General features: G+C 36.9%; 1 protein-coding gene across 3 annotated transcripts in view; it reads left to right on the top strand.

Annotated features, from left to right (window-relative positions):
- Positions 1–10,884, top strand: part of LOC107669573 (E3 ubiquitin-protein ligase parkin-like) — a 162,701-nt gene that overhangs the window by 49,757 nt on the left and 102,060 nt on the right. For 2 of the 3 annotated variants that reach the window (XM_016461875.1, XM_016461874.1), the window contains exon 2: positions 1,596–1,759. The exons of the other annotated variant lie outside the window; for it this stretch is intronic. In XM_016461875.1, coding sequence (XP_016317361.1) covers positions 1,596–1,759 — 164 coding nt within the window. The remainder of the gene's footprint in view (positions 1–1,595; positions 1,760–10,884) is intronic. 3 annotated transcript variants of the gene reach the window in all.

Below are 10,884 nucleotides of genomic sequence, written 5' to 3'. Positions count from 1 at the left end.
GACCAGACTATATTCTCCCAGTATTTCACAGACTTGTCTAAATGTTGTGCAGCAAACTTTAAACGAGCTTCAGCATGCTTTTTCTTCAGCAATGGAGTCTTGCACGGTGAGCGTGTATACAGGCCACGGCGGTTGAGTGCATTACTTATTGAACTTATTATTTTCTTTGAAACAATTGCACCTGCTAATTCCAGGTCTTTCTGAAGATCTCCACAAGTGGTCCTTGGCTCTTGGACAACTCTTCTGATAATTATTTTCTTTTCACCTGGCCTTGGCCGGTTTATGGTGAAATTATGTTCTTTCCACTTCCGGATTATGGCCCCTACAGTGCTCACTGGAACATTCAGAAGTATAGAAATGCTCCTGTAACCAATGCCATCGGTATGTTTTGCAACAATAAGGTAATAGTTCGTGCATCATGAACAGTGAGTGATCTGCCTGCTACAGTATTTTTCTCTGTGCGTCTGTCTTCAGCGTCTCTGGCCTGTGTTGATGGGCATTTACAGACTTCATATTTTCACATAAATGACATTTTGGAAAATTATTGCATTGCAACGCTGTTTGTGTAAGTCCAGAACAGAGACTAGTTGCAATAAGACAAAAAACGGCCAATTGCTACCGACATCTGGTATGTCAGTTCATGTCAACAGCACCTTTAGAAATATATTTACTGAGAAAAATGGTGGTGTGTTCAATACTTATTTTACCCGCTGTATATATATAGTATAGTAGTGTTGTCAAAAGACCCGGTATTTCGGTACCGCTTTACTTAAGTATATTATATTTTGCTTTTACAGCTGCAGACTGAGGAAGATCCTGAAACACACCAGCAAACCCTAAAACAGACAACAGTTTACAGATGGTTTTCAGTGGCAGCAGAACTATGACTAAACTTTTGGGTGAAACTTGTTTACTTTTTTCATACTTTTATTACTTGTGGAAAAACTTTAAACACTTTTAAATAAGTATAAAGAATGGCATTGGTTTTGTACATTTCATTTTTGTTTAACGTTATTAATAAAAATGTTGTTCAATTAGCATGTTTTTGTGTTTTGCTTTGGTACCGAAATTGGTACCGAGAACCGTGGATTTTCACTGGTATCGGTACCGAATACTGAAATTTTGGTACCGTGACAATACTATAGTATAGTATAGTATATATACAGTATATACATTTTTTCTTCAATTTTTCATTTCTAGTTTGTGATTTATTTACAGGCATGATACAGCTTTGTTCTTCTAAGTCACTATTGGATACTCCTTATTATTTTGGGATGTCAAGCTGCGCACTGGTGTTTATGTACTGATAAGGACCACTTGCATCAGAGTATACACAGTATAATTTGAATCCACATGCAAAAAAGAGCAGCGAAAATTGAGCCAGTCGATATCAAAGGCAAGATATTTAACCTCAAGGCTGGTTTCATGAAGACAAACTTTTAAGAGTGGTCTGCTTTTGATTCCAAAACTTTTCTTTACTCTATATACTTTTTATATATAGCCTATTAAATGTCACGGGAATAAACCTGTTGTCGGTCTTTGAAAATGATCAGGATTTGACAAGATCTCTCCGATGGTCTCTTTTGTTCTCTTAGTATATGTGCGGTTTAACTCCAGACATGGATTCCTGGTGGAAGTGGAACAAGGTGCGAGTGTAGCTGAGCTGAAAGAGACGGTGGGACGTTTACAGGGAGTACAGCCTGATCGACTGCGGGTCATCTTTGCTGGAAGAGAGCTCTGCAATGAATCCACACTTCAGGTGAAAAGAGTACTTATGGAAATATTATACTTTAAAATAATATAAGTTTGAAATAAATGTTTTCATACACTTGCATGATAGTTGTAATTAAATTAAAAGTGTTATTGTTAAAATTTATATTAAAGTCAACTCAAGTCACCTTTATTTATATAGCGCTTTTTACAATACAGATTGTGCTGTGCTGGTCGCTGAGGGAATACATCAACTTAGTGCTGTGGATCGCCAGATCGGTTTTCACCGTGGACGAAGCGGAGTCCAGCCCGGGGTCGTCACATGTGGTTGCCGCAAGCCCGCCCGCCGCCACTCACTCTAGGCCGCCGGCCGCCGCTCACTGAACATAAGAGTGCTTTTTTTTTTTACACAATTAAGTAGGTCTTAATACATCTTTATGTAAATGACTGCTATCGCATTTGAAACATGGTTAAAGTTTACTGCCAAATGTAATGTCAAGCATTTATGGTAAACTAAAATATATGTCAGTGTCATTTCTATTCTATTTTCTATAAAATTTAAATGTACTATCGAATAACACTAGACTACAGTTAAAATTATAATCATGTGCAGGGAATGTGATTAACCATTGGGCTAGGCGGGGCTGAAGCCCCAGGGCCCGAGCAAGGAGGGGGCCCGTGATTGGCTGTGGAGTAGCTTGACGGACATCAGTAGCGCCGATCGCCCCTCACTTTTTAGCTCTATTATTTAGTGGAGTTTTTCCGTAAATTCCGTGCATTACCATTAGAGATTAAAATGTCACATTTGAATTTGGTTTACCAATCAAATGCATTTATTATATATTTTACTTTTGAACAAACTGCACGTAGCCTATCTATCAGGTGATCGCTGCGCCTAATGTCTGCATTTACCTCTCTTCACTTCATTCTGGTGTAATCTAGAAATGGTCATGCAAAGAACAATCTTCGATAAGTAAAAACGTCAACTATTCTAAAAAAAAAAATAGTGAGAGAAAAAAATGAGGAGAGAGGCAGGGATGTACAGTGCGACATATATGGGGTAACATATATGGGGTAATAATGGGGTATATTTGGGTAACCAAACAGTAGCTGGTCCCCACTGACTTTGACAGTAGGGGGAAAAATGGAAGTCACATAGGAACCAGCAACTGTTTGATTACATCTTTAAAATAACTTTTACGTTCAACAGAAGAAAGAAACTAATTCAGGTTTAAAACATCTTGAGAGTGAGTAAATGATGGTATAAAAAATAAAACACTATGACAGAATTGACAGACAACAGAATTTTCATTTTGGGTGAACTATCCCTTCAATATTAATAAAACAACAAAACACAGAGAAAAATCACTCATTGCTCTTGACTGATGAACTTTAATACAGTTGCTTTAAAAAAAAAAAGGATAACTGATGTATATAGTGTTTTCGGGCCCGAGTGGAAAAAGGATTTCCGTTGGTTAATTTTCGATGCTGACCAACAGCTCTTATTTAGAGGAATTAAATCCAAATGGTGTAGCAGCTAAATGGATGACCTCTTCTAAAAGGGCCAGGAGACCAAATACAAAAGAGTGGCCAGCAGACATGCTAGATCTGTGACAGCCACACTATGCACGCACTAAAGTAAAAAAAAAGATGCAACTGTTGAGAGCATTAGCCTCATAGAGGAGTGTCATGGTATAGGTTAGTTTGCTAGTTTGCAAATTTTGTGTTTTATTTAGAGTTTTTATTTAGTGATGTCTGCCTACAGATCTGTTCTACTTTGATGTGTAATGTTGAGGTGTAAGAGGTGTTATGTTTCTGCAATTAGAGATTAAAACGTCACATTTGAATTTGGTTTACCAATCAAATGCATTTATTATATATTTTACATTTGAACGAACTGTGCACGTAGCCTATCTATCAGGTGATAGATGTATATTGCTTTTTGTGTTTGAAATAACTCTATAGGCCTATATTCGCTTATGGGTTGAGAAATTCATTTTGCGCGTCATGATGTAAGCTTTTCATTTAAACGCATTTTAAGCATTTTGGTTTAAAAACTAATTTAACTGTTCAGGGACATTAAGCATTAGGGCAGAATTCATTTTGGTAAATGCGCGCGTTAAGACGGTTTCTGATACACGTGGAGCACACTTGCTCGTACAGCGCCTGACTAAACTAAGATTTATTTTTCGCGCCTTGTGTTTAAACGTTCGAATACACACAGTTATGTGTCAAAATGCCTGTCTCCTCGTCAACACAGTAATTTGTGTCTTAAATAAACGTTAATAGTTAAAGATAAAGCATGTGCACTAGTTGGCTATTATGAGATCCTGGCATTATATGATGAGATTTTAAAGGGATATAGTTCACCCAAAAATTAAAATACTGTCATCATTTACTCAGTTTCAAGTTGTTCTGAACCTGTATGAATTTCTTTGTTCTCCTCAACATAAAAGAAGATATTTTGAAGAATATTCGTAACCACCAGAAAGTTTCTGGTCCCTGTTGACTCCCAATAGTGTTTTTTTTCATAATATGGAAGTTATGGGGGCGCAGAAACTGTTTGGTTACCAGTAGGTTATTGTTCCAAATATATAAGTTTGCATTCAACAGCAGAAGGAAACTCATTCAGGTTTAGAACAACAACATAACTTTAATTTTTGGGTGAACTATTCCTCCAAAGCAGCCTAATATAGCTGCTGTTGCTATTTGTGTCAATAATGTAAATTAAACATTAGAAAGAAAATCACTCACTGTCCTTGACCGAATCTATTTAGTAAAATCATGTATATTGAATTTATGCAGTGAAGGCTATTCAGTCTATTTGTAGTCTATTTATTTTATACAATATAATATTTCTTATTCAGTGCTTTAAGTGTTTGTAGGTCGATTTCTTTGTTCTATTGTAATTCATGACTGTTTACTTGTCTTCAGTAAGTTTGTTTTTACTTAGGCTAGTATTTTTAATTTTGTGATATTGGAATTGGTAACAAGAATTGTGAAATTGCAATGCATCAAACATTTTGATTGGATAAAAATCCTAGTTTAAGCCATATATATAATTATTGTGATGGGGGGGCCCTGCAGTAAGTCATAGCCCCGGGGCCCAGTGAGGTCTTAATGCGGCCCTGATCATGTGTGTTAGTCAACATATCAAAAAAGTATACACAACAAAAGCTTATTAAATAATTATTAAAATGTACTTTAAAAATCAAATTTTAAATTATTACAAGCAGCACTTTAGTGTACTTAAGTGTTTCAAAAAATATAGTCACTTACATTTAAGTGACCTTGTATTTCATTGTTATATTATCTGAAAGTACAGATTTTAAGCACTGAAGTAAACTACAAGTGCATATTCAATATGATTAAGCTTGCTTCTTTTTCACAAGGGTTTGGTTTGACTTTCTCACTCTTTGAAATTGTGTTTGGATAATTATTTAGCTCTTTGCTAGTAAGAGCACATCTTGTAAAGTATGCGGGTCAAACCCTGTATTAGACAGAGCAGGCAACTTGTTATTATAAAGCTTTCCATTTCTCAGTTTTCTCTATTTCTCATGCTTTCGCTTAGTCTGTCTCTCTTTCTCCCTCATTCTTTCTCAGTGTTGTGAATGAGGAGGTCTCTGTGGGGGCTCTGTCAGAGTAAACAGAGCCAAGGGATCTCCTGAACTTTAGTCCGCTTTTAGTGCTTCATTAACCCTGACGTTCTTAATTATGCATTAAACCAGACACACAAGCTGCAGCATTTAGAGGCACTTTTTGTTGTCCGCACAAATTCATGCTAAAGAGGACTACAATACCTGGAGAAAGCGATCCGTTAGCATTACCATGCATCTCAATGGCAGTTGCTTGGCTGACACATATTCCTGCAACCCCAAATGTTTGAATGAAAGTATCAAGTGAATCAAAGTAGTGCAGTTCATACTTTGAAATGTGTCTACTAACAAGTTTGGCAGGGAAATATTTACATTTTTAATCTCCCTGCAGTAAATATGGAAGCTTGTGCTCTTCTGTGTATATGTCAAAGTCAAGGATTGTCGCGTTTTTGCCTCTAGAGTCTGAACAAAGCACAGTACATTCTTGTGATTCACGGTACCTCATTTTCACTGATGAAACTCCTGCTGTGTGTGAGAGCTGTAGCAGATGCTATGTGGAGCTCAGCTTCCCACCTCATAACTCCACTGAAAATCATCCGCTCATCATTTGTGGTACTAACAGTAATATTTTAATCACGCTAGAGCTCATAAATCAGCGGAGAAACATGGAAAAGTACACACTTGGATAGTTTACACATTTTCCTGCCTGTTTCTAGTCTTACTTGAGGTTTTGATTGACAGAACTGATATTTAGAGCTGTGGTTGTCTCTACAGATGTCATCCTGCTTTATGTGTTTGCCAGGAAGTTCCTACTTTTGAGTTCTGAAGTCTAATTACAGTGTGATGACCATTCAAGTCATTTAGAATAAAATTAACATTTTCATGTTTCTTTCTCCCTCTTTCACTTCCTATGTAGTATCCCTGCAACCAAACAAACAGCAGTCAATTCATAAGTGTGAATTTGATGCCTTATCTGCGCTTGTGCTGCCACTGAGAATGATGGGAAATGTAGTTTTGTAAAAAAAAAATAATAATAATAAATAAATAAATTAGCCTGCTGCCTCATAAAGTGGCATAAGTTTGCAAAATACTGTAATTGTCAGCATTCACAAAGAAAATGCAATTATGATCAATACCAATTTGCTTTTTTTGTGATTCTTTAATTGACGACGATCCTCCAAATGCTCCCAACTCACAAGGTTTGTGCACAAAAAGTCTAACTGGTAATTACGCCATTGTGGTGCCATTAATGGCTCTCATCTCATAAATACGATCAGTTTGATGTGACTTGAAGGCATTTCACTTCTCCACTGTTATTCTCTGCTTTTATGTTGGTCAAAGTGATGGTGAAAGACATCTTTAGTAAATCTGGACAGTAGATTTTTTAACATCAAAAGAGAGTTTGCATTGGCGCAGGTTGTTAGTAAATATGGCCCTAAGATTGTTGGTGGCCATTTATTTTCACAAAATTGAAACATGCAGAAAACAAGCCCAAACAATTTTGCGAGTTGGTAAATTGCGTGAGAATCCTTGTGTTGAATCCCACTGCTCTATTTTTGAGTGGCTTTTAAGTGTTGACACCAGCAGCAGGTTGTCACCTTGCTCTTTGGAATCAATATGCTGTATATTTACTCAATTTGTTTTAATAAGCTCTCATCTTCTCTCAAAATTAATTTATATTTCTCTCATCCATATTTTCCACTGCTTCATTGTGCAGTGAATTTACTGGGGCACAGATAAAACTCACACTAATTAAAAAGAAGAGTTGGCCTTGTGTCTGTGTGTGTGTGTGTGTGTGTGTGTGTGTGTGTGTGTGTGTATTGTACTGAGTGTTTCTGGAGAATGTAACCGGGTAATAGGTTATTTGCACAGCTCATAGCTCCTGGGTCTCACATTATATATGTTTCTCACAATCACAGTCTGTGATGCTGTAATCAACTCATCTTTAATTTCACCTGCTCTGTGCCAGTCAAACGTTTAACACATATAAACAGACTGCTTAGCACAATTAAATATTACCGTTTTATTTTAACCAAGTATTTGCTCTTTTTAAAGTGCTGATAGTGTTTTTAGTGAAAGAACATTTTTTAGCCTTAACAGTTTGTTTTGACATCTAGGTTTTAATACCGAGTAAAACAACACTACTCACTGAGCTTTGCTTGAGTAAAATGACTGGTTGTATCTTTCTGATTTCCTCACATAAGAATGAAAAATACACATTTCAACCATGCACTACTTGCCAAGTCCAGTTTTTACTCTCATTTTCTTAGTGTTAATTTGGGAGCTTGTGGTCACCGCATGCTGTCTTGTGATGAGCTGTGAACCTGTGAGGCTCAATTAAGACTCAGACACAGTACTGTGTTTCCTATGCAGATTCGATCCTCAATATTTTTAGGCATCATAAATACACTCGGACACACAGGTTGGGTCGCATTGGTGTAGTAATGCTGTACAGTCCAGTGCTGTTGTTGCTATTAAAAAAAATAGTTTTCATTAATTGAAATAAAAATAAATATTAGATGGAAAACATAGTAATAAAATAAATATTAGATGAAACACTTAATGAAACTTAAACTTAATGAAAACTAGACTGCTATTTTAAATGAAATATGTTTTAGTTGAAGTACTAAAATTATTAAAACTAAAAATGTTTATTAAAATTAATAAGTAACAAAAAAGAAAAAGAACATTATTAAAACTTCAACTAAAATTAAAATAAACTGTAAATATAAAACAATAAAAGCATATTCAAAATATTAATACATAATATAACAGTTGATAAATAACAGTCACAGTATCAGATTCTTAAAAAAAAAATGTTAGACGAGAAACTTAAACTGAAATATTTTTTTTTAAATAAAGTTTTAGTTGAAGCAGAAGTAGGCCTACTAAAATTACTAAAACTAAAAATAAATAAATTAAAGCCAAATATAAATATTTTAAATAAAACTAATAAAAAAGGCAAAAGTGCATAACAACATGACTGATACTTAAATTAAAAAGAAAATGGTAAATATAAAATAAAAGCTAATTCAAATTATTCATAAATTCTATACAAATAACACAGTCACAGTAAAGTATGTCAGATTGTGGTAGTCTGCAGCATCTGCCACAATTTAGCACTCAGAACCTGCAAGTTAGGAGCTGAACTATGTACATTGTATTCGGCACAGATTTTATTGGCTTGTTTGTGTTGTCACCTTATTTGCATAATTCTTTTTATGAATTAAACAATGTAAACAGCATGTACAAATAAACCACACTACCTATGTCTGCAGTTCATTCTTAGTGAATTCCCTCAAGAGAGTTCATGTTGCTGTAAGTGTTTTGTCTGTGCTCTTTCCTTGTCTGTCTAGTTGATTGTCATTCTTTCGTTCTTTTGCTTCCTGTATGCATCCATTGCTCTATTCTGTTGTTTTTGTATGTCTTTTCTGTCACTCTTTTGTATTCCTCTCTGACCCATTGTCTTGCTCACTGTTATTACATCTATTTTCCAAAGTGTTCATCTCCCCCATTTCTCTCTCTGTCTCGTCCCCCTCCTTTCAAACACTCCACACTCTCTGAAGGAGCAATACAGATAAACGCCAGTGCTCTGAAGGTCACAACATGCATTCAGCTTCAAGGACTCTTCCTGTCTGAGAGTCATCTTTGCCCTTGCCTCCTGCCTCACCAAGGAGCCAATCACCATCTTATTTCAGCTTTGTGCCACGTGTTTGCTCGGGCCAAAAATATACTCAACGCAAGTATGCAAACGTGAATGCTTGGTCAATGCATCACAAGGACGGAGTCCCCTTGTAAATACTTAATGTGGTTCTGTGGCGGTTTCAAAGAGGATGTTGGTTTCCGGCACGTGATGTTGCTGTGCTGATGTCGTCCTAGACTTCTTAAGTAGCTTAACCAGCAGGACGCCCTTGATTTACAACTTTCACCACTGAAAACCAGCAATAACTAGCCTGAAAATTCAGTCTGCTGTCGATCCTCCCCACTTTTGCAAAATGAAGTGCTGAGGTAGTTGAAACTCCCAGCTCATATTAGTCACGGTGTCCTCTCAGGCCCTGTGTCTTCAAGCCCAGCTCTCCACACCATCTGTCTACATAGGGAAGTGTCTCAGCAGAGCCAGACTCACATTGTCAGTGTTCTCCAAAGATGCTTAGTCATCTCTGATGGAACTAACAGAGTGGATTTTAACTGGCTCCCTAGTGGTGCTTTAATAGGGGATTTTATAAAATGCTAATTTGAAAGTGGGCTTTATTATATTATATTAAATTCTATTATATAGTATTACAATGTACGTTTTTCATGGTCATATCCAGTTTTGACAGACATGCCAGCAAATGCATTGCTTGAAGCAGTAAAAATTAGAACATATTAATGTTACTCTAAACCTGTATTCTTTTCTTCATAAACACATTTAATTACACCAAATACACAAAATAATGTTCTTTTTAGCAGCATCATATGACCCCTTTAAATGGGGTCATGAACTGAGAAACCAAATTTCCCTTTATCTTTTGACATGTAAGAGGTCATTGTACTAAATACATCCAGTAACTTTCAGAACTCAAAACTTTGTCATTAGCCTAAAAACAGCACTGTCCGTTTTTGGGATTGACAACCACATTTTCTTTACAGGTGTGAGTCTCGAAATGTCCCGTTCACACAGCAGCTTATAGTTGTGTTTAGAATACTGTCTGTATGAACGTGCAACGGGAGTCAAGTCCGTATTCCTTACCAGTAACCATAGCGACAGTAAACTAAAATCAATACCAAAGTAAAATCAAAGATGGTGACGTCCATAAAACTGAAAGTCTTATCACTTTCTGACACAACAAGAGTCCAATCGAGCTGCACGTTATTTTGTCAAATCTTCATTAACCGTCAGCAGCTTTTAAATTTGGGTGGAGAGCGAAGCATTTGAATCACGCGCAGAACACAAAATTTGACGGGAGCGGCTCCGGTTGAAAACTGACGGGATCTAAAACTTTCAGATAACACCCAGCTCATTTCTCCGTCACTGTAAGTTACCGAAAACACGCATTAAAACCCGAAACACATGGTAGAAGCGCATTTGTGTGGCAGAGCGGCTCTCTCTCACACTATATGATGTGACAGACAACTAGTTGTCCAGTCCTGTTCCGTTCACACAGCGCGTGTTTTCCAAGAATGTGGTTGTGAGTCCTGAAAATTTACAGGTGTGAGTTCAGTTACAGAATGTGGTTGTCACGCCCGTAAATAAGCGAACTGTGTGTGAACGTAACCGTATTAAGGACTCAAATACAGGGCTGACAGCCGTATTCTGCTGCTGTGTGAACGTAGCCATATTGAAGGCACTCTGCCAAAATGACAGCTTTTGGAATGTTCTACTCTATCGGCGCCTCCATGTGGGCACGTGATGATGACGCAGAAGGGCACTTTTTTTTTTTCGCACCGATTTGCGCATGTATTGTTTACGAGAGAGGCGAACGCGCAGATCTACGCAGAAACCAAGCGATAAAGATGGCCCTGAAGACAACAAGACGCTGTGCAGTTCCAAGCTGTGGAAAAACAGTCTTTACGTTGCCATCCTTCTGATCCCAAC

Source organism: Sinocyclocheilus anshuiensis, unplaced genomic scaffold (assembly GCF_001515605.1).
Source record: "Sinocyclocheilus anshuiensis isolate Anshui unplaced genomic scaffold, SAMN03320099.WGS_v1.1 scaffold460, whole genome shotgun sequence".
In the NCBI taxonomy this organism is placed as follows: Eukaryota; Metazoa; Chordata; class Actinopteri; order Cypriniformes; family Cyprinidae; genus Sinocyclocheilus; species Sinocyclocheilus anshuiensis.
The sequence above is the reverse complement of the archived record's forward strand: the minus strand, read 5'-3'. Positions and strand labels throughout refer to the sequence as shown.